The 24,181-nt window shown below is 35.9% G+C and overlaps 1 protein-coding gene across 7 annotated transcripts in view; it reads right to left on the bottom strand.

Annotated features, from left to right (window-relative positions):
- NBEAL1 (neurobeachin like 1) overlaps window positions 1-24,181 on the bottom strand; it is a 91,249-nt gene that overhangs the window by 15,750 nt on the left and 51,318 nt on the right. For 4 of the 7 annotated variants that reach the window (XR_005829486.1, XM_040604963.1, XM_040604965.1 and 1 more), the window contains 27 exons: window positions 24,056-24,158; window positions 23,248-23,404; window positions 22,481-22,639; window positions 21,962-22,121; window positions 21,604-21,692; window positions 20,009-20,587; window positions 19,223-19,398; window positions 18,695-18,848; window positions 16,720-16,848; window positions 15,763-16,068; window positions 15,507-15,656; window positions 14,413-14,570; window positions 13,605-13,729; window positions 12,611-12,737; window positions 12,184-12,332; window positions 12,021-12,074; window positions 11,161-11,294; window positions 10,100-10,201; window positions 6,135-6,230; window positions 5,903-6,027; window positions 4,495-4,635; window positions 4,274-4,404; window positions 2,932-3,041; window positions 2,262-2,379; window positions 1,448-1,545; window positions 1,006-1,122; window positions 410-499 (listed from right to left, as the gene is read on the bottom strand). Coding sequence is in view for 6 of the 7 variants with exons in the window: in XM_040604963.1 (XP_040460897.1) it covers window positions 410-499; window positions 1,006-1,122; window positions 1,448-1,545; window positions 2,262-2,379; window positions 2,932-3,041; window positions 4,274-4,404; window positions 4,495-4,635; window positions 5,903-6,027; window positions 6,135-6,230; window positions 10,100-10,201; window positions 11,161-11,294; window positions 12,021-12,074; window positions 12,184-12,332; window positions 12,611-12,737; window positions 13,605-13,729; window positions 14,413-14,570; window positions 15,507-15,656; window positions 15,763-16,068; window positions 16,720-16,848; window positions 18,695-18,848; window positions 19,223-19,398; window positions 20,009-20,587; window positions 21,604-21,692; window positions 21,962-22,121; window positions 22,481-22,639; window positions 23,248-23,404; window positions 24,056-24,158 (4,037 nt within the window). In the remaining variant the exon portion in view is untranslated. The remainder of the gene's footprint in view (window positions 1-409; window positions 500-1,005; window positions 1,123-1,447; window positions 1,546-2,261; window positions 2,380-2,931; window positions 3,042-4,273; window positions 4,405-4,494; window positions 4,636-5,902; window positions 6,028-6,134; window positions 6,231-10,099; window positions 10,202-11,160; window positions 11,295-12,020; window positions 12,075-12,183; window positions 12,333-12,610; window positions 12,738-13,604; window positions 13,730-14,412; window positions 14,571-15,506; window positions 15,657-15,762; window positions 16,069-16,719; window positions 16,849-18,694; window positions 18,849-19,222; window positions 19,399-20,008; window positions 20,588-21,603; window positions 21,693-21,961; window positions 22,122-22,480; window positions 22,640-23,247; window positions 23,405-24,055; window positions 24,159-24,181) is intronic. The other 3 variants (XM_040604962.1, XM_040604964.1, XM_040604966.1) reach the window with 1 other exon arrangement.

The raw sequence follows: 24,181 nt of genomic DNA, 5'->3' as shown, positions 1-24,181 counted from the left end.
TGTATTAGTCAGTAGGAACAGTGCAGGCCTTTGGAGTGTGTATACACCACATACAGCATAGTTTAATATATGGGTTGGAAAGTCATGATAAACATAACAATGCCAATAACTCAATCTTGCCATTTTAAAGCTGGGCTGCATTGCATTAAGAAATTGATCCATGGTAGTGGATCAAGTGGGCAACATAAAATACACCTCCCTACACTCATGTCTAAATGCCATTCAACAAAATCAGACTGGCTTCTCTTCAGGAGACAAAATATTTATCTTATACCTGACGTTCACAGGTTAAAAGAACATACTTGAACAGGAACAGTTATTAAGCAGTGTTTCTCTACAAGCTGTATAAAAAAAATACACCTTCTTAACTGTCAGCAGTTTAAGAATAGCATTGATACATGCAACTCACCAAGATCTCTGGGCTTCCCTGAGAAATAAAGGAACGTGACTGATTCCTGGGGACAACAGCTTTGACAATGGGCACACCATCACTGATTCCCTACAAGGAAGGACACTGTTTTACTTTGATTATATGCAAGAGCTAAAGGACAAATCTAGAACCTGTAAAGAGTAAGGCCCAAAGCCTCTGGAATCAGTCAGATTGTACAGCACTGTAAGGCACCGGTACGCACATACTCAGTTCACACAGGTATGCTTTGTCACAAACACCAAAAATGAAACCCTGGCTCTGTCCTGAATAAGTAAGTTTAGCTACCAAGTTCAGTGGGTCCTCAGATACCACCAGCGATGTTCTTAGCTTTCTTGGTGTAGTGGCTAACTTAACACTCCAACACCACTATACAAGCAGCCAGCAGATACATTTTATGGGATTCAACCTCTGTGAAGCTAACTAAAAACACAGAGCTCATTTTATACACATTGCATTTTGAAATATTTTCTTTAAATACGAAGCAAGTTTATTTCCATCTAGGTTGTGATCTTTTGTTTCAAGTACATCAGAAGTTTCAGATCAGACTTTAAAACAATTTCAAATAACACATCTACCTCTATGAAGAATGACTTCAGCTCAGTGAGGTGTTGGAAGAGATTCAGAGTAGAGGTATCACTTTTAGTGAGTCTCTGCACTACCTCTTCTGCTGACAGCCTTTGTGGATGGGGCTCCTAAGACACAATATTTGAAGGAATATCAAATCAGACAGATTTATCTACTTGTTCAAGTCACCTTAGATACTCAGAATCTTATTGGCAAACAATGGGAAAGCAGACTTTTAAGCACCTAATTTTCCTTCTGAAAGTAAATTAATTTCTTTTGAAAATGGTGTGCTATATTTTCATCAGTGTAACCTTTACAAACAGTAATGTACATGGCAAAGACTTAACATTCCTAAAATTACAAGCCATTATATTTTATTTTTTTCAGAAGTCCTTTGTAACTCACTTGGATTTAACCACAGAGGTCTGATTGAGAGGGAACAAAGAGCATTACCTTTAACAGCTGACAGGGAGTTTGCCCAAAATTGTTTATCATTCCTTCTAAAGCTTTCCTTTCCTTCTCATCTGTTAAAGCATCCAAATCTACAGCCCCTGGATCACAAGCAGAATGATGAAGGGTAGAACAAGAAAAAAGAACATAATCCAAACAACTTATTGAGAACTGATATAGTAAATAAACGTTGCAAAACTTAACTGCAGCATTATCACACTTTACCCCAGAAAAGCCTCCAATCACTCCATATTAAATACGATCTGAAAACTCCACTCTGCACATGGAATTTTAAGTGTATCTGTATCTGTAAGTGCAGGAATTGCAGGCTTTTCTCTTATTAATTTAATATAATTCATGCATGGAGTAAGCTGCACACAAAAGCCACCCAAAATCCAGCTACAGAATTAACAGAGTAACATTTGTCTTCAATATTTGTTGTTTGTAAGCAACTTGCCTTGACTCCTAAACCACAAGAAACTTCTTCCCACAAATGATTTTAAGGGAGGAAATTATAAACTAACAAAAAACCCCAAGCACTTTTAGAAACAAAATACAATCAACTGGAACAGCCCCCCTTTAAAAAAATCAAACACCAACTTTATTAACATTTCAGGTTTACAACTACTGATCAAAACACCAATTATCCTGGTTATCTGATGACAAATTACAATTATTATGCTGCCAAATTTCATCTATAATTCTGCTGCCTTACCATATGCTACTCTATGACATGCTCACAAATCTAGTGTTTTCTGTCTAATACTGAAAACCCGTAAGCCCGATGACAATGACAAGAGAGCATACTGCTTTGTACCTTCATAAGTACAATAATAGAACACATTGAGTGCCTCCACTGCAGCTGGTCCCCTCTGCTTGTAGCCAAAAATCAAATCTATCCATTCATGAAGATGAGCAGAAACATACTCAGATTCCTAAAAGGAAAAAATGCTCTTTTAAGAATGAGTACCACTCCCTTCTTTAAGTATTTACTATTTTCTGTGAAAGAGATTTAATTCCTAAACCAAAAGCATCTACAAACAAGTTATAGAGCAGAAGCATCCATGTGTGGTTAGGGCAGTAACTGCTGAGTAAGAGGGAAAATTTGTACAGTGAAGCAGCACATCTAGACTATTGAAATCCAACTATGCAAGGGAAGTTAAGATGCTAGTTCCCTAGTAAAATACAGCATAATCTTTAAAAAGCAGAGGAAGCCTTATCACCTAAAACCACCTAATCCTGCATTTTATCTCCTAGGGCAGAAAACTCCCAAATGATTAGTATCTTCAGGTTCTTCCCTTTTTCTCTTTTCAACATTTTATCAACACGCAATGCTTTTAACTGAAAGTTCTAATGGTACGTGTAATGTCAAATGCAACCACAACTCTAGTTCAAATGTAGTCCCAGTATTTTACACTTAAGCCACAGTGACAACATGAAGATGCGCTTTCTTTTTCATTATTTCACATGTACAAACATCATCTTACCAGAGCTTTCCTGTGTTTATAAATAAAGTCTTCTGGGGAGTGTGCCCATTTGGGGAGAACAACATCATTTACCACCTCTTTGGATATCTGAAGCTGACCCAAGTGAAAACCTAGTGAAGAATTTGGAGAAGTTTAAGTTACTACAAAATTTTTCAAATATCTGGATTTCTCAATAAAGACTAAAAAGCATTCTTTTCTCAGCACAAGGGAAGGATATTGAAAAATTCTCAATGTGAATCTCCAATAACCCTACCACCAACATAGGAGGCTAAGTTCTGCTCTGAATATTTATAATGTTAAATGATACAGGACAGCAATTGTTCAAAGCACATAAATTATTCCAACCGTAAGTCCCAATCTTAAAAGTAGCATTAATCTTTTACATACCTATTCACAAATATATCTGCATTTGTTTTGTTCTACCAGCATTAAGAGACCAAAACATTTAAATAAAGTTATTCATAAGAATGAAGTTACTTATAGGTTTAAATGGTTGTAGAATCAAGGCTTTCAAGAAGTCTTAAATCCCACCAGCTTTCATTAGAACAACTCTTAATACTTAAATGACTTTTGAAAGTGTGACTTGGGTTTTCCCAATTTTTTTAACTTAGATCTCTAGTAGATTGTAGCCAGCAGGCTAAATTAGCAGCAGCACAAACATAAAAAACCATTTTTAAATTTTGTAATAGGTAGAGAAACAACTCCCTGTGCAGTAAATGTAAATCAGAAAATGGCTAAGAGTCTTTTATAAGAATGCAGGATGCTGTCTTTTCAATCAGCATTATATACAAGTGAAACAGTTTGCTTTTTTTTTTTTTTCCTCCTTCTGAGGGATACTGAAATCTTACGTGGCTCTAAAATCAGGTGATTTAACACTGCATTGGAAGAGAACAGTAACATGCAGAAAATACGCTGCTTATCTTGAACAAATGAAAGACCTCACATGTTTAAATATGTCCAAACTATCACCCAATGGACCCAGTAAAAAGAATGCTAATTAATCTGTATTAAATTTTGCGAACTATTTAATCAGCATTAACTATTGCTAGCTTCTTTTTCAAAGATTGGATGAGCACCTCTGATATTTTACGTTACGTAACCAATGCTATTTCTAACCATCCTTAAGACTCCAGTCTAAATTTTAAACATTTAGGCTGCTGCTTAACACAACTGGTGTCTTCATTAACAGTCTGAAGCCAGCATGATGATTAAAGTAATTTCTACAAGCGCACTAAAGATTAAATAAGAAAAGTTCCACAGCATTCACAAATGGTTGCAACAATTCTTTTCTGAATAATACAAGAACAGTTTTCTGAGAAAATACTCTGAGCAGTCAGTTTACCGTTCTGATTCTCCAGGAACTCTGGAAAGTAGAAGAACTCTGGAATAAGTTCCTTGACATCATTGGGGTTGTCCATGAGTGCCTGCCAGGTAGCAGGAATAGAGTGGAACTGCCTGTCAGCACAGTCGAATCTGTGGATCAGAAAACTTAGGTTGATCATTCCCCTCATTAAAGTGATAAGGAAGAAAAAGAAAGGTGCTGCTTATCTGCTCACAGCATACCTGCCACTTTGAAGTTGGATATGAAGTGTTGTGAAAGGTTCTACCCGAATGAGGTAATGCATGACACCAGCAGCATTTGAATAATGTGTCCCATAGTGAAATTTGTCAATCATCCCAAGGGGATCCTCAAAATTCTCATATCTAAAAAAATAAATCTTTATAAATAAAACTGAGCACTACAGCTGATTTACATGTGGATTATACTTAGTGGAGGTAAGGATTCAGAAGAAATGATCACAGCAATCTATAAGAGAAAAATACACGGACTTCTATTAAACATGACGATTCAAATTCTGACTTAGGGAGTCCCTAAGCAGAAGACTGCTGAAAGACAGAAGTGTTCACCGGATGAAGCCACCGCACAGCTCTTGTTATACTCTGCCTAGGCATTTGCTATCAGGTGTCAGAAACTGGATAAAGTGCAAGCAGGACTGATTTCACAGGACTTCATACAACAGACAAAAATCCCCACATCACTAAGCTGAGTATTTATTATTGAAGGGACTTGTGACAGTTTCCTGCAAGATTTAAGAAAAAAAAATAAAAAATAAAAAAATAAAAGTGTGGTGTGACTGTGTCAGGATGCGGAGAAGACATGTAACACTCATGCCCATTTCCTTTTCTACTGGCAAACACACTCTGAAGTACTATGCCACCATCAGGCTGATATATTTCCTCAGTGTCACAAGGCTAGTCAAGAGAAACTACAGCTAAACATACTGCTAGAGAACCAGTTTCATTACAGTCAGGGATAGAGCCTAATCAGTCAAAGAAAATTCTCCGTGCTCCAACGTTGTTCTTTTCCGAAGAAAGCTGGTTTTGGAAGATGCCTGACAAGTGCAATGTAGTATGGTAGCACACTCTCTCCCCAGGCTAGCAAAAAAGGAAGGATCGCTATACTGATGTGTGGGTGTAAGTACATGTCATTACTACCTACAGAGGAGTTACTGAAGTTCTTGAGTTGTATTGTACTTCAAAGACAATAATCTATGCCTGCAAAAAAGAGCAGGAAGCACAGATTTAGGATCAATGCTACCTCTCAGCACAGGCAATTCAACTCATCAGTATGATTTCATATTCCTTAACTTGAAGCAGACATTGGACACAGTATGACTCTTCAAGCTGCTGGGCAATTAAATTGTTTCTACAGCCTTTCAGGTTTTTACCTCCACAACTGAGAAACAACTCAAAATTTACAACACTATTTTTTGTCCTTTCAGTGCCATATAAACTAACTAATCTGAATGCAGCAGGAACAAGAACAACAAATCAACATTTGCAAATGCACCTGTGATGTTATAAAACTAGCTTGAAAAATTTCACTGTCACAACATTATTTTTAAAACGTGCTATTAGCCTGGAGGCTCAGAAAAACCACAGAAACAGAACCAAGTGTTCAAATACATACTTCTCTTTCACAGCCTTAGCATTCTTTTCATTTACCACCCCTATGGGTTTGGACAGATCCCTAAACACTGCAGGATTATTCAGGTCCAGTTCTTCTGAAGTATAATCTCTTAAAATCCAGGGGAACTAGAGGGAAAAAATAAAATAAAATCAAACATTAAAAAATTCACCTTTCAAAATAGAAATAATACATACCTTTGGCAAAAATTTAAAAACTATTTTTTTTTAATTACCACAGGATATTGAGCAAGGTCATTGTAAGTTCGTCCTGCCATTGTGTTCAGCTGAATAAGGTAGTCAAAGTTGGATATTTCTCTATTCACCCATTTCTGAAGGAGGAAAAAAAAAAAAAAAAAAAAAAGACGACAGTGACACAACAGAAGTCACTACATCAAAGACACCACCAGTGCAAATTACATGTTTTATCAGTATTTATCTGCCAGAGGATAGTACTGACAAGTGAAAAGCACGAGACTAAGAATGGTATGAAAGTCCAAGCTTAATTTCTCCTAAATAAAGTTTATTTTCCCTTTGTGCTCCTATATTTCATGTCCCTGATTGATGCCAGGGGATGTTTTAAATACAGGGCAGCAGAAAACTAGCAGTCTCAGAATAAAAAAAAGGAGAAGAAAAACAGAAATGAAACAAAACCAAGGCAGCTAAACGGGTACTAAGAAAAAAGGGAACAGAACTCTGAAGCCCATTAGAGTTCTAAAGTAAAAACTTATTTGTAAATTCTTCTGTTGGTTAATGGTACAGGAATTTGTAAATTCTTCTGTTGGTTAATGGTACAGGAATTTGTAAATTCTTCTGTTGGTTAATGGTACAGGAATTTGTAAATTCTTCTGTTGGTTAATGGTACAGGAATTTGTAAATTCTTCTGTTGGTTAATGGTACAGGAATTTGTAAATTCTTCTGTTGGTTAATGGTACAGGAATTTGTAAATTCTTCTGTTGGTTAATGGTACAGGAATTTGTAAATTCTTCTGTTGGTTAATGGTACAGGAATTTGTAAATTCTTCTGTTGGTTAATGGTACAGGAATTTGTAAATTCTTCTGTTGGTTAATGGTACAGGAATTTGTAAATTCTTCTGTTGGTTAATGGTACAGGAATTTGTAAATTCTTCTGTTGGTTAATGGTACAGGAATTTGTAAATTCTTCTGTTGGTTAATGGTACAGGAATTTGTAAATTCTTCTGTTGGTTAATGGTACAGGAATTTGTAAATTCTTCTGTTGGTTAATGGTACAGGAATTTGTAAATTCTTCTGTTGGTTAATGGTACAGGAATTTGTAAATTCTTCTGTTGGTTAATGGTACAGGAATTTGTAAATTCTTCTGTTGGTTAATGGTACAGGAATTTGTAAATTCTTCTGTTGGTTAATGGTACAGGAATTTGTAAATTCTTCTGTTGGTTAATGGTACAGGAATTTGTAAATTCTTCTGTTGGTTAATGGTACAGGAATTTGTAAATTCTTCTGTTGGTTAATGGTACAGGAATTTGTAAATTCTTCTGTTGGTTAATGGTACAGGAATTTGTAAATTCTTCTGTTGGTTAATGGTACAGGAATTTGTAAATTCTTCTGTTGGTTAATGGTACAGGAATTTGTAAATTCTTCTGTTGGTTAATGGTACAGGAATTTGTAAATTCTTCTGTTGGTTAATGGTACAGGAATTTGTAAATTCTTCTGTTGGTTAATGGTACAGGAATTTGTAAATTCTTCTGTTGGTTAATGGTACAGGAATTTGTAAATTCTTCTGTTGGTTAATGGTACAGGAATTTGTAAATTCTTCTGTTGGTTAATGGTACAGGAATTTGTAAATTCTTCTGTTGGTTAATGGTACAGGAATTTGTAAATTCTTCTGTTGGTTAATGGTACAGGAATTTGTAAATTCTTCTGTTGGTTAATGGTACAGGAATTTGTAAATTCTTCTGTTGGTTAATGGTACAGGAATTTGTAAATTCTTCTGTTGGTTAATGGTACAGGAATTTGTAAATTCTTCTGTTGGTTAATGGTACAGGAATTTGTAAATTCTTCTGTTGGTTAATGGTACAGGAATTTGTAAATTCTTCTGTTGGTTAATGGTACAGGAATTTGTAAATTCTTCTGTTGGTTAATGGTACAGGAATTTGTAAATTCTTCTGTTGGTTAATGGTACAGGAATTTGTAAATTCTTCTGTTGGTTAATGGTACAGGAATTTGTAAATTCTTCTGTTGGTTAATGGTACAGGAATTTGTAAATTCTTCTGTTGGTTAATGGTACAGGAATTTGTAAATTCTTCTGTTGGTTAATGGTACAGGAATTTGTAAATTCTTCTGTTGGTTAATGGTACAGGAATTTGTAAATTCTTCTGTTGGTTAATGGTACAGGAATTTGTAAATTCTTCTGTTGGTTAATGGTACAGGAATTTGTAAATTCTTCTGTTGGTTAATGGTACAGGAATTTGTAAATTCTTCTGTTGGTTAATGGTACAGGAATTTGTAAATTCTTCTGTTGGTTAATGGTACAGGAATTTGTAAATTCTTCTGTTGGTTAATGGTACAGGAATTTGTAAATTCTTCTGTTGGTTAATGGTACAGGAATTTGTAAATTCTTCTGTTGGTTAATGGTACAGGAATTTGTAAATTCTTCTGTTGGTTAATGGTACAGGAATTTGTAAATTCTTCTGTTGGTTAATGGTACAGGAATTTGTAAATTCTTCTGTTGGTTAATGGTACAGGAATTTGTAAATTCTTCTGTTGGTTAATGGTACAGGAATTTGTAAATTCTTCTGTTGGTTAATGGTACAGGAATTTGTAAATTCTTCTGTTGGTTAATGGTACAGGAATTTGTAAATTCTTCTGTTGGTTAATGGTACAGGAATTTGTAAATTCTTCTGTTGGTTAATGGTACAGGAATTTGTAAATTCTTCTGTTGGTTAATGGTACAGGAATTTGTAAATTCTTCTGTTGGTTAATGGTACAGGAATTTGTAAATTCTTCTGTTGGTTAATGGTACAGGAATTTGTAAATTCTTCTGTTGGTTAATGGTACAGGAATTTGTAAATTCTTCTGTTGGTTAATGGTACAGGAATTTGTAAATTCTTCTGTTGGTTAATGGTACAGGAATTTGTAAATTCTTCTGTTGGTTAATGGTACAGGAATTTGTAAATTCTTCTGTTGGTTAATGGTACAGGAATTTGTAAATTCTTCTGTTGGTTAATGGTACAGGAATTTGTAAATTCTTCTGTTGGTTAATGGTACAGGAATTTGTAAATTCTTCTGTTGGTTAATGGTACAGGAATTTGTAAATTCTTCTGTTGGTTAATGGTACAGGAATTTGTAAATTCTTCTGTTGGTTAATGGTACAGGAATTTGTAAATTCTTCTGTTGGTTAATGGTACAGGAATTTGTAAATTCTTCTGTTGGTTAATGGTACAGGAATTTGTAAACTACCATTGTCCTTGTGTCTTTGCTCCACTGTTATATTTTTAAACCAAAGAACAGACAGAGCTGTGTTCAGATGGGCTCAATATCTATCTGTAGTGTGATGGAGACATTTCATTACTGATGATATTTTCACTATGGAAATGTACCACATCATTGCTTTTATCATTAGGGTGATAAAGATAATAACAAAGTATTTCCAATATTTTACAAGTAATTTGTAAATCTTCCTCCCTCAGAGAAAACAATAACTGTGGCATAAGGAGACTGAAGATAGAATTACATTTACTACATTTAAAATTTATCCATGTTTAGGGTAATACAGACATTTTGCCTTTTATATCAGCATTACTAATTCCCTTAAGACCATATTTCCTGCTTAATCTTCACAAGGGTTTTGTCAAAAGCCCCATCATGAACAGGTAGCAGGGAAAATTATTTGCACATGTAGTGAAAGAAATTCCAAAACATGCACCCGAGATCATGGACTAAAAACAGAAGCAAGACTGCTACGTGTTTTCCATTCTTGTTAGAATACTTGTTATAATCATGTGAACAGAACCTGGTTCTACCCATTTACCTCACTGACTGCAAACACAAAACAATTATGCATGTGAAAGTTCAGGGACCAGACTGACAGTACACAACTTGGCAGTTGCCATCTAAACTCTGGAGGGAAAAAAACCCCCAACCACTAAAATCATTAGTCCAGGACCTTCCAGGACTCCTTCAGCACAGGAAAGCTCTAGACCATTTATGCTGACGTCTCATACCTGCATCAAACCTGAGGCTTTAAAAAGTTCCTGTGGAGATCTGGTCCCAGAAATATTTGGAGAACGCAGTGACAGTATGCGACTATATACTTTGTTTCGTACCTGTTAGAAAACAGCATTAATAAAAAATTTGTTCTGGAGATTGAAGCTGAGAAGTAAACAACTTCTCTGCTAATTAAAATGTGAAATAAATGGAACACAGTTACACTTCTAAACACTTCTGTCTCTTGCTGCATTTGGACATGGGTGGATGTGATGTCCTTCAGTTACACAGGATATAAAGGCAACATACATTATGGGGGGGTTTTGTTTGGTTGGGTTTTTGCAGATGCTACACAGAAAATCATCATTGCCACAGAAGTCTTCCAGGAAATACTGCTGCTGCTCAAGTAAAATTGCACCAACGTTCTCCCTACAAAACTATCGCAAAGATTGCTTTACTTAAAAAAAAAAAAAACAAAACCAAAACCAAAAAAAACACACACCACACCCAAACACCCAAAACCCCACACACTTTATAGGAGCTATTCATAAACTGACCTGCTAGTATGTAACTGAACCTAAGTTCTGAGATTTATCTTAGTCCCACATAAAAGGATTACTGACATTATCTTTGGGTTCTGAGGGCCGTGGGGATGTTCACTAATCCTAAACAACGGAATATAGAAATAGCAGAGATTTCCAATGTTGTGGTAAAACAGAAAGTCTCCTTTGCTTTATAATTAATTTGCTCAGAATATTTGAAAAGAATGCATGGGCTTCAGGATATTTAGATTACTACAAATGTAATTTTACTTGAATAGTTGTTATTGTAAAAGAGAGAGACAGGAAAAAGAAGATTGTTTTATCCATCTTTTCACAACTAAGCAGTTTCTGCATGCCAGATCGGGGTTTTCGCAGACTGCAGTGTAATTTCCTATAATGGCTATATCCAGCAAACCTTTTGCTGCTAGTCTTACAGTACTATGAAAGACACAAGATTCAAATAAGACATAATCAATAACCTTGAACTTGAAACTTGTGCTAATTATATAAATCATGGAGATTTGGGAAAGCCATACCTCCTTATTGAAGTTCAGGAAATAGTTGGTTTGATCTGTAAGGAAGATCTCCAAAGCTGACCTCCTCAGGTTGTACCGACGCAAATGTATCTCTCGGATTTGAGAAAGGTGCCACTTGAAATCAAAACCTACCCCTAGGAAGAGCACTTTGATTAATGACAAGGAATATATCAAAACCTTTTCATAATGCAGTTATCTATAGACATAGAGAGAGAGACATAATGCAGTTTCATTTCCAATCACCTCAGAGTTATTCCTAGAAAAAGTAAACTTTATATGTGGCTTGATTAACTGTTTTGCTGAGAAAATATTAATTTCATCTATTGTTCTGCTGAAAGATGCAGCAGGAAATATCTGATGGAGTGTAGAATTTATTTTTGCTGTCTGATCAAAGACACATTATAAATGTGTTCTGTTGACAAGACATGAACCAAACCCCTTTTCTTTCTTGAATGGGTTCAAAATAAAAGCTTTTATGTTTAGAGTTACCAAACAGATAACTTCTTGATACACTGCTTTAGAAAATTTTACCATTATTGGTCAAGCAATTCAGTTCACTCCTCTCACACTCAACTGTGTATATTCTATTAAAGTTCACTAAATTAATATAGGTGATTAATGTTTACATAGTACTACTATTTTAATCATTACTTACTATTACTTTTTAATCAATGTATGAGTGACACGTTATTTGTCAGAGAGAACAGGGAGGTGCCATTTAGGCAGCAAATTAGAGGTAATGACAGTTTCTTAGTCAGCAAACTTAATTTTAAGAAATACTAAGAATAGTGAATCAATTTAGCAGCTCAGCGAGTACAGTTCCAGGTTCCTGATTCTGAACAGATCAGCCAGCCACTGACCACTAAGCAGAATATCAATTTTAAGTACAGATCCACATCTTGCCTCTTCACAATCTGTTTGATGCTCAAAAAAAAAAAAAAAAAAAAAAAAAGGTCTAACTCAGCCCACTAAAAACAGAATGCTGAACTGCACTGAAAAGAAAAGGATAGTGATGATGCTCACCTTCCTCTTTTTCAATGCTACAATCAAAGAAATAGATGTGCTGGGTAGTGATCTCCAGCCTGCCAGGTATCACATCAATTACTGTAACGAGTTCACAGTCTTCAGACAGTATTAGCTTTTCTTTCTGGCTTTGCTCATCCTTCTCGTCCCTACAAAAATACCACTAAGTGTTACAGGGTTGGGCAGATTATACAGTTGCTTGGTACTTGTTAAAGAGTTCAGTTCAGAAAAGAATCAAATTTGAATGACATTAAAAGTACAGCATAAATAATCATACGAAGCTACTTCCATCAGCAGTCTTGAATGTTTCAGACTAGACTACCAGACATCATTTCATATAGCATTGCTCTTCAGGCTTGGTATTTCAGTCTCAGGCACAATGGACTTGACTGGACAAATTTACACTGTTCTATCCAGCTGTACTTACAAATTGGAACTAGCTGCTATGTCTTCTTCCGGTAGTTCAAGAACGTCATCTTCCAAGTCACTCACTTTCACCTGCTTCACCACCTCCAGAAGCAGAGACTCACTAGAGGGCTGTGTCTGGTGCACACCTATCATAAATAGACAACTGGGCTCAGAATAATTTTTGCTATACTTTTGGAAAGCTGAACTACTGAGTGTATCTTCTACAACTGAATGCTGTTTTTAACTGAGTAAGAAGCAACCAGACTTGAATACTTTTGGGGGCAAGCAGAACAATAAAAATACTCCCTGAACTACACTGAAATATATGTCAAATCCTCATAGTATTAAGGGAAGACAAACACATTCAAAAATTTTAAACTGAATTCTGATGTGGACATTTCAAATAAAGTATTTTGCAGTGTTCTGCCAGACACTGTCAAAGCACACAGATTTCATGGAAATACACTGTGTTTGCATTTTGCTTACTTGGGCTTACAAGAGTGTTATTTTTGGGGGGTTTAGTCTTGATATCCAACACACCTAACTTAAAGAACTGCTCACACCAGTAACTGAGCTGTTTGGCACATTTCTGAAACAAAATGCTTCATATCGATATATTTTAATTGTAAGCTTTAAAAGTTTTTACGCAAATACTGTCTGCTTACTCAGATCTCATTGTTTACTTTTCCTGAAAAAATAATCCTATGCAAAAAAGCTATGTGGCCACTTATTTTAAAACAAAGGAGTTCTTTAACTTTTCCTTTCCACCCACCCACCCCCCCCCCAGCAAAAAATACAAATTTCAATGAAAAAGGGGAAATAAATTCTACTCAGTAGGGAGACACTGTTTCACATCAAAGCACCACTCATGTTACACATTTTACTATAGAGCAAATAAAAATAAAGATTCAAATATCTACCATACACTAATTCTTAAAAACAAAAGGTGAAGTGTGCATCTTTCTTCAGTAAAGACTGGAGATTTCCAAGTGAAACAGCAAATACAATTTTACCTAAATTATCTCTCAGGTCACTAGCATCCTGATGAGAGTTGAAGTTGTAATTCTGCACTAGTTTTAGCCTCATACGTGAAAAATTTTCCACATTTGAAAGTTTCCAGTGAACAGGATTCTGCTTCCTAGGAAAACAAGAACATTCATAAAAAACAGTTAAAAGAAGGTAGAGACTTGTAAGAACTGATTACGAAAGAGTACAAATTTAGAAAAACACTTGTCATCCACTCATGCATTGTCAAACACAAAAGCAATAAACTGCATTTTAATTTTATATTTCATATTGCAGCTCTGATCATCCTAAAACACTTTGTAAACAATTTATTTCAGTAGAAAATAAATACTGTTTACACTTTCAATTAAAGACAATTAAAAGACTAAAGAAAAGAAAAATTTATCCAGAACTTCCCCAAAAGCTAAGACACGCAAAATATGTTATTTCAAAGTGAAATTAGCTTCATTCATAAAAACTTGAAGTCTTTATTAACAAGCGTATTCTCTTTTCCAACAGAACCACCAATCTCATAGGATCTCTCAAAAAGTTTTTGCAGTCACTTTAAAGATAATTAATTTTTATTTGTCACTTAGCAAGAAAACCTAGTATCCAGGTAATCAGCTCAGCATTACACTTCAGACTTCACATTTGCATAGTTAAATGCAGGAAACACTATAAAAGACGCATTCAAGATTAACTTCACATCTCAAGAATCAAAGTCAAATTGACACTGTTCTAACAACACTAAACAGTAAGCTAGTCATGTGAGCAAATTCCTTTTAAGCATATCTGGTTTAAGAACTTTACTCTTACATTTCAGACCAAGGACCACGTTCAGAGAGCAAATAAAGCTGGGCTGCTCTCCACTGTCTCAGAGTAGCTGTGTGTTGACTGTGGAGTTGCTTCAGCATACTGTTGTACCGCAGATTTTCCTGTCGAGCCTTTCTGCTGAATGGTTCCACAAAATGCTCCTGAAAGACCATTAACAATAAATCTAGCATTGAAATAACTCTGACCTTCAAAAACATGCTTTGTGGCTTGCAAGAATTCTCAGAAATTAAGAAGGAACAAACAAACTGGAAAAACCTTCTGAAAATGTAAGATGATGCTAAATTTGAAAAAGCTTAGTTTGGGAAGAAATGGCACCAAACCTCAACTTAAAACATGTGAAGAAAGCGTTATCAATGCTGAATCCATATGAACGCAATTTTTCACCATGAGAAAAGTGGTCAGTATTGGAAATACTATTATAATAGGTAGGATTTAAGTTCTGGTATTCTAGAATGTGACTCACATTGTATTCTTCCTTTAGCGGCTTGAAAAAAAAAAAAAAAAAAAAAAAGACTTACTACAAAGAGCCCTTATTAAGAAGGCAAAGGGAAAACCAGAGATGGCTAACTAGTTGCTGTAATTACCAGTTAATTCTAATGCTTAAACTGAGTCTGGATCTTATAAAGAAAAGTCAGTTCAGAAACAATTTTTCCACACATTAAATATGATCCATTCTCTGTTTTAAATTTAAATGTTTCCATTGTATTGAAGTAGGGTAAAAAAAAAAAAATAATAATCCCACTGACTCATCTCATAATGGAGAATATTTAATAATTCAAAACATCAGAGTAAAAGAAGATGCAGCTTATCGCTGAGCTTAATTCTAGGTTGCCGTACTATGAAAAAGGCCTGCTGTCCTAATATAACTCTGCTTACAGATAAGACTCTTAAAGAGAAAGAACAGAATTAAAAGACATATCCTACAAGTGTATATAGTCACCTGCCTATAAAATCTTAAAACAATCAACCTGACTGCAATAAATTGGATCATCCTGGAACTTATTTTCTCCATCTTTTAGAAGGCAACTCCTGAGATAGTCCTTCCAAGAGAAACTTGCACTCACTTAAAACCTTACCTGAAATTTAAGCTTACTTTCTCCTCTCTCCCGGTCTCGCCTGTGCATGTTCACCATAAATGCTTCATAACAATCCTTCCAATAAAGTGCCATCTGCTCATGATCATGTCTGAATGAATTATCTTCATACTGCTTCATATTTGGTATAATCTGGTTCCACCAAAACAAAACAAAAAGCACAACATGATTTCTGAGTTGTTCTGCTTTCCTGGCTAAAAAGAGGAAGAAAATCGTACACAAAGCATCTACTACTTACATATTTGTCAATATAAACTTGCCACTCATCAGAGCTGCAGTATTCTTGAAAGTCCTCAAAGAAAGATGGGCTGCCATTGGTAGGAGGCAGTGAAGGGAGATGCAGGTTCATGAAGAGAAGTTCATAGATCTTGGATACCAATGTCCGAACAAGAGGAATCAAAAATGAGTAAGTTTCTGTCCTCTCTTCAATTGATCTGCTCAGGATGCCTTCCAGCTTCCCCAAGAGGTAGCATGCTTCAGGCTGACTCTCAATTACTTTGGTCTGAAGGAGGGTGTTCAACTTGGCTGCTGCCATAGCACAGACCTACACAAACAATGAAAGATGAATGCAATCCTCAAGGTAGTAATTTTGAGCATCTACCTTTTTAGCACATGACTACATACATATTGTGGCTGCATCCCGGGTACCCTGCAGGCATACATGCATCAAATATGGACACTATTAACTTATCCTGCAATAAGTTTTGTGACCAAACCTGAGTCAGCTGCAACCCCAAAGTCACACAGCTGCATTAATATAATCACATACCTAAACTAACAACCTTGGCTTTACGTGAAGGGCTTACATCCCAGGCACAGCTCTGCTAACTTTGTTCCAAATGTTGATTTGACAGAACAGTCCGGGTTCACGTGCACTTAATGTAGATAAACCTGAAAGTGCTGCTAAATGTATTTTATGGTAGAAACAAAAAGTCATGATCAGAATCACTACCTTACTGCCACTAATGCCTATATATTGCATCTTCAAACAGCTTGTCCTCTACCTCACGCTCAGGAGGTGTACACTGACAAGATGGTGGCAACTGGTGAGAACTAACAAAACATCTTCCCTACCGAAGGATGAAGGACGCCCATCAGTCTACTCATTGGTATGGGCAGCTCCCTCATAAACCACAACACTTACATCAAACATGCACTTAAAACACAGTACCACTTAGAGAAATTTGCAACAAACCTGTAAGTTATCTTGTGCAATGAATCCAAGGAGCAACTGGACTTGCACCTGTGAAAGCCTAATTGCTTCTAGGCCAGCAGAGTACCAGACTGACAGGCTATCCATGAGAGTCACTAGTTCTTCCAAGAGCTATTGTAAAAACAGAACATTTGCAAGAAATAAAATTAACAACAGCTACTCCAACTGGTGACACGAAGAAGAGGCTGCATTCACACTTCTAACTTACCCAAACCCAGAAAATTATCCTAGGACACTGCAGTTAAACTAGTAATTTGAAACAACTCCCAACTACAAAAATCTATCTAGCACAGCACGTTAACTCAAGTATCTCCCCTGAATAAAGCCAAAACCAGCATACAGTATATATACTTACGTTTTTCCTATAATTTAACTCCAGTAAATGCCATTTCCTTAGAAAAGTTAAGAGACTTCACAAGCAGGATTACTACACTTGAAAACACACTATTATTAATAGCACAGATACCATACCAAATTGTAATTCCTGGGTTCAGTATATATAGGATTTTATTTCATTCTTTTGCTTTGTATTTTAAATTATTTGACTGTACTGTGAGTATAATTTACCAGTGATAGCAGCATGTACAGTGCCCTAGAAGGAAAACAAGGCTTCTTTCATGAGGATCTGATTTAGCAAATGCTTGAAACTTCGTAACAACTATTAATGTCTTTTAAAAAATAAAAAAACATAACTTAGGAGGCACTCCTTTCTGTCAGTTTTTTCATACAAGAAACAATACAAACTTTGTGAAATGTATTCACAACAGAAATGGCACATTTCACTCTCCAGACATGTTTGCTTAAAACTAATATACCTTGACACATTCCCTAATAAAATTACTCAAATGGACAATCATTCTTTTGTTAAGCCCCAGAATCACATGAATGGTTTTGTGGCAGACTGAAAACTGTCCTGCTTAGAATATTACATTGCTTTAAATTCACCTCAGACACAGTGGAAGATAATGTATGAAAGTACTGTTATTTTCAATTCAGAGTTGGCAATAAGCACAACTCTCATTGGTCTAAAGTTCAGATCTCATTTCTACCTAGATTTCACAAAGCTAGATCAACAAAAATTTAAAAGCTTTAAGATTAAGTGATATTTACTTATAAGGAGACAATTTGGAGAACAGCTTAGGAATTACTGTGTCAACAACTGTTAACATTACAGTTACAAAGACACACCCTTAAAGAACCTGATTTCTTTTAAGGATTTATCAAGATATAATGATGGCTTCCATACAATGCCTCTCCCCGTTTAGCCTTAAAAAACAGAAAAGCAAGGACAACTCAGTGAAGGAAGCATGACCACTGCCAGAAGTCACATAAACATTGAGGCAAATTATGGGTGCCTACAACATATGTCAAGAAGGCAGAAGAAACAGCCAGGTGACAGAAAGCTTCTTTACCTTACTACTAAGTCTTTTCTAGTAATTTTCTTCCTCGGACCTCACATTTCTGATATATAAAATGGAGCTATTTGCATACAAATGCACAAAATCATGTTGAAACTCCAATTATGGGTCACAGTCCAAAAGTGATATCTCTCAGTTTGCAATTGACGAGCAAGAGTTTTCACTGGTCTTTTATTCAGGGCGTGCAATGAGTCATACATACTGATAAATTGTGCAAAATCTGCTTAGGCTACAACTGACAGTTTCATTAGCTCCTGCATTTTTTAAGTATTTTTCCAGTCTGAAGAGACCAGGATTTTCAATAAAGAGTATGACTTACAGGCCTACTTAATTTGCACAATGAACTACATTCCCTGTAGTAAATATTCACACTTTTTTACTCACTAAGGGGCAATATTAATCCACTGCACTACGAACCCTTACTCTGTAATATCTAGTTTCAAAACATATGCCTAGAAGGGATGACTGTATTCAAGCTGACAACTGTTTCATTACTATTTCAGGCTATATACCGTCCCTCCATTATGCAGTTACTGTACCTTTTCTGTCCATAAATTTGAATTAACTAGTCCTTCTGCCTGCAGGAAATCTTGTACAATCAGCAAGAGCTTGAAGGCATTTTCAGCATGTGTAGGCAGAGCTTTTGAATCTCTGTTGTCAGTGACTGACCATTCTAACATCTTCTCCAGCAAGCTGCATGAAAAACAAAATCCCAGAGCAATTACTGCAAGTTCTAAGTGTAAGTGGCTTTAAAAAAATCCAATTAAGTATTTAATTGAAGCTCTTAGTCTGCAGTGATTTAACGGCAGTCTTCTCAATAAGCCAATGAGGTAAAAGAGATTTTGAGAGGCTTATGAAACCTGCAATACAGTTTCAAAACCTTATGGCCACATGACACTACTAAATAGGCAGCGGAATATACTTCTGATAGCATGTGAAGAGAAAGGAAAGACAAGTACATCTTGCCGGGAAACACCCACCCCTCCCCCAGCTTCACTAATGCCCCTTACTTTTTCTGTTTTTCCTCAAAAGGGATGAAAGGGCCTGTCCTTGAAGTGTACACTCACTTGAGTTTTATTTCATCTGAAGGTCGCAGCAACTCATTAGATATCCCCAGTTTGGTCAGCGCAGAAAACACCTGTCCTCTCTCAATCCAAGCAGCATCGTCAGATTTTTCAATGCCTTTCCACATTATACACAGCAGGATGTCTGTAAGTAACTGTATGAGTTCATTATCACCCCCCTACAAAAGAAGAGAAATATTTACAGCCCTCCTAGTCTAGAAAAACTTTCAAGATGTTTCTCGTTCATCACAGTCCCTATGATTCCACGCTTCAGCATTTCTGAAAACTCTGCAGTCTAAAGACCAATTGCTAAATATATGAAAAGGCAATATATATATAAGAGACTCTGCCTCGCTTATATGTTGTAATACATACTTACTTCACTTTGACATCATTATTTCAACCTGACCTTTAGACACCCTTGATTTTTCCACAGCGGGTCTGCTCCACACCTCCTTTGGAAGTTAAAGTGTGTTGAAATACAGAAGGGAGGCGGGGGAGTTTGTAGTTTTTTCTTGGTTTGTTTGTGGTTTCATTATTATTTTTTTTTTAACATCAAAGCTATTCCAACTAGATAACCAAAAAAGGTGGCACACAGCAAAAGGAAATATCCCTACTATATATACAGCACTAAGAGTGCTATATTGTTTACTTTTCTGTTGGAAGATGGGAGGGACAAAAGAAAAAAAAAAAAAGGACAGTAATTATCCACTAGGGAGATGATTAAAAAAATGAAAAGGAATTGCAGACATTTGGATAAATTAACTGCGTCGAGAGTGAATTACTTACTCCTTGGTTTTCAAATAGCGAAAGATCAGCAGTGAAGCCCATGTCGTTTATAACACCCAGCTCTTTGTCATGGTGCCCAGAGAATGGTTTTGTGCTCTCTGTAGGTGATGGTGTGCTGGGCTGGCTATCTGTCATCTGATTCACCATGTCACCCAATTCGTAAGAGTCAACACTGGACAGATCTAAACTCAAATGTGAAGGGTTACTGTGCCACAATTCTTCACGGTCCTCTGACCTAAAAGACATCTCTGCTGTAGGCGCATCTTCCAGGGGCATAACAGAGAAATGAGCAGGGACATCCAGGGATTTGTTGTCTTCTAAACTCCACTGATCAAACAGACCATTAACAGATGCAAAGCTGCCAGGTTTATCTCCATCTGTCTTATCAGGTTGTTTCTGAAGCTCTTCAGCAGGAGGCTTTTTTTCCTCTTCCCTTGAGGAATCAGCCCTGTTCTCTTTAAAGCCAATCCGGACCTCTGAGTTTTCTTTCAGGAACAGTCTAATTAAAGTGTCCTGCCAGCCCAGCTGCTGAGAAATCTGTTGTGCTGCATCCAGTTGGGAATGCAAGAGGTGCAAAACCTAAAGACGAGAAGATATCCCATACCTACACATTAATTTTAGCTTGTAACTGCATTCATTCTAGCTTTTCAACTAGACATTTCATGATCTTACAACTTTTTTGCATTTTTTTAGAACCTTGCAAAAGAGCCACAATTGGTTAGTAATAAGCAAGGAAGCCACAAAATCATTCTTCTCATTAGAAATATGATTGCTAATGAGTTTTGAGAAAAAAGAAAAAATTCTCAGGAGTAGGCAGGAAAAAAAAAAGCTATCAAAGCACACTGGTAAGTGTCACATTTCAGCCACTCTTCTGCAACAATTCTTGCAAAAGTCAGTTATCACAACTAATAATCCTATTCAGCCACTACAAAAAAAAGAAAATTTAAAACAGAAAGTATGTTTGATTAGGAACTATTAAATAGATAAAATTAAGAAAGCTACAGTATTAATAGCTTGCCACTAGTGTACATCATCATTTCACTTTTTTCACTTAGAGAAACCTAAATAGACAATTAGTGCCTCACAGCTACGTTGAGTACTAATTCCAATTATATGAGCCAGAGAGCACTTAGTTTAGGAAAAAGTCACCGCTTCTTCCTGTCTCTTCCCTGCATCCACAACCACTCTTTTGAACCATAATATTTTCCATCAAAATAATGTATTAAGAACACAAACAAAACTGTTATCATTGTCTTAAGCATCCTTTGAGAAAACTCAGTAATTCAAGGAGTCTATTCTCTCCAGCCTGTAGAAAATACAAGTTATTAGAGAATCATGAGAATCTAGAAAATTAAGAGAATCTTCTAGAGAAAAATGAAGCTTTGCTTTTTGGTTCGGTTTTTAAAAGGACTTGAATAAAAAAAAAATAATCAACATTAAGTGACAGATGTGCTTAATTTTTAACATAAATAATTGCTAAAGGAAACAGTAGCAACAAATACCACCACTGTGTCTCAAATAAATAATTAAGATACCACACTGTACAGCTTATGGTCTTAAAGAACAGTATTCAAGTTTTAAAGACGACAACTAACCTTTCTACAGATAACCACTCTCACATTTATATCTGATCTATGAGCCAGATGCACTATAGCTATGAGATCTTTATAATTCACAGCAGGATCTGTAGGGGAGAAAGAAAAAACAATACAAACAGTGTCATGCAAAAGAATGTAACAGCTAAATATTTAAAATTGCCTTGGAGGTCACCTTTACAGCCAAGGGTAGTAAAAGGAACTACCTTCAGAGAAGTAAATTTAGAAGACATTAGTTGAAACTAATGGGAACTTTGAATAGAACAGCTTTGTAAGGTAACAGTTCTGGTTTTCCTAACAAAAAACCAAGTATGTTTGCCTCTGAGCACTAATGGTAGACACAAGACTTGCCAATTACCTGCATATAGAACTTGGTTAAGGAGGTTTTTAATCAGAGAAACAGTAACTGGTGATTCATTCAGAAGGAGTCCCAGTCCAGAGTATCCCACTTCTCTGAGTCTCATACGGTGCTTACTACGTTCATAAACTTTAGTACATTTCAGCATCTCTTCCACTATCTGCAAGAAAAAGTACACACAAATGCAAAATAAAAACAAGGGAGCATCCAGACCTCTTAAACTTAATTGTGCACTATATAACATGCTGGTCCACTGCTTTTCAGGTTTACTTTGTACGCTAACTCAAACAACATGGACCTATTATTTTTTTTAAAGATCCAAATACTTTACTTCAAGAGAACACCAATTCCACTGTGACTATGGCAGTAAAAAAAAACCATAACAGAAGACAGAAGAATAAATGAAAACTTTGATGATTACTATCTTTGCAATTACATACACTTCTGCAGTCAGACCATTGAAAAATGCAAATTTACATTCAATTGATTAATTTAAGAACTTATAATTCAATTCATTACCTTGAACACAAGTTCTCTAAGCCTGTCAGAGTACCTCTGATGCAATAACAGTGCATAAAGAATATCAGCATTCCCTGGTTCAAAAAGCAATAAAAAAAGCTGGTCTGGAGTTGGGCTAGAATGAAGTAGGCTGAAGAGAACGTCCAGAATTCCACAGAGCTGCAGAATTAAGACAACTAAATTAATCCACAGTTCATTCAGGCTTCATGGTCTGTTTAGGGAAAAATTTATTGGCTTTTAAATTTTACTCTTTGCTTGCTATAAAATAAACATTTTGCTCAATATTACTGCGTTTAAAATTCTGGTTTTTTGAAACATTTTTTCTATATAGAGAACAACTTATCAAACTGTAATTAGAGCTACAAAGCAAGTTCAATTTCTGTTGATGTCTACAAAATAGAAATGGCATCATTACAATTTCTGACCAGTTCAAGCCCAATTAATCTGGTTTGGTAAACTAAGAGAACTTTCCTAATGCCAGTATTACACATCATGTGCTTTCTGCCCTCTTCAGGAGAAAAAAAATAACCAGCAAAAATACGGCCAGCTGCAGAGCATTTAGTCAGGTTTCCGATGTGCTTCTATAACCAACCCCAACTACAACTAAACAGAACCAGGCATAATTAACACTTTGCTTGTGGTCTTTTTTTGTGCGTATGTGCCCCCCACCCACCCCTTTTAAGCACACAAGACAAGATTTCTAAACACCAAGAAGAAAAATCAGAACATGAGCAGTTTAAACTATTAATTTATGCCATACTGGATACCTGCTCCTCCTCAGTGGTGGCAGCTATGTATCCTACAATGCTCTGTATTTCTTCATGTGTTCCACCTTTGCTCAGGAAATATTTGATCAGTCCATAGAGGGATGTCCGTATTGTTCTAAGGTCATCAGGAGCCAAATCACTGTCTTTGCAGCCACTCCTATACACCGAAAAAGACAACCTAAGGAAGCTCTTCATGACGCATTAATAGCGATTTGATCATGCTAGTTCTGTAATTTTTCATCTACCCAGATATCATGGCACGAGCTATCAATTTTTACAGATGTAATACAACTGAATAGTAATAACCAATAGTAAATTAGACTTACTAAGGCTATAAAAGCCCTGAAATGTAGACTTGTACTGACTTGATACAGGTCAGGATTTCAGGTTCCCCCCTCCCACCTTCTAAAGGAAAAAGCAAGGTCTCTAGCCAGTCTTTCTCCATGACATAAGTATATTCATAAGCAGATATAAATCACCAAGACTGAAAGCTAAACTTTTAAATTCCTAAGAAAGTCCTAGTTCAGTAAGTACAATATTCCACAAGGATATAAAAGAATTTAAAATTATAAACATCCTCTCTTTTCATAATGGTAAAAATCCTCCATTTTGTAATTTTGATGTTGCTTCCAAGCATTAACATTGACATATATTTTATAGAATCCTATCATAAAAATTAAAGCCAAGGAAAAGCAGCAATTAAATCAACTAAAAGCCAGCCTGCAGTTTTATTTATTAGTTTTCTCACTAGGACAATGGGGGAAAAAGCCACATACAATAAATGAGGTAAAAGAGATAAAATTCATACCCATAATAAATCCTGAGCGTGTCTAAAAGAAACTGCACACCATATTTCTTTCTGAAGAGTCTTCTGCTGTCTTTGATGATTGTAGAAAGATACTGTATATGCCCTACAATATGAAGTTTTCTATTA

Source organism: Falco naumanni, chromosome 8, assembly GCF_017639655.2.
Source record: "Falco naumanni isolate bFalNau1 chromosome 8, bFalNau1.pat, whole genome shotgun sequence".
NCBI lineage: Eukaryota > Metazoa > Chordata > Aves > Falconiformes > Falconidae > Falco > Falco naumanni.
This window is presented reverse-complemented; position numbering and strand designations above follow the sequence as displayed.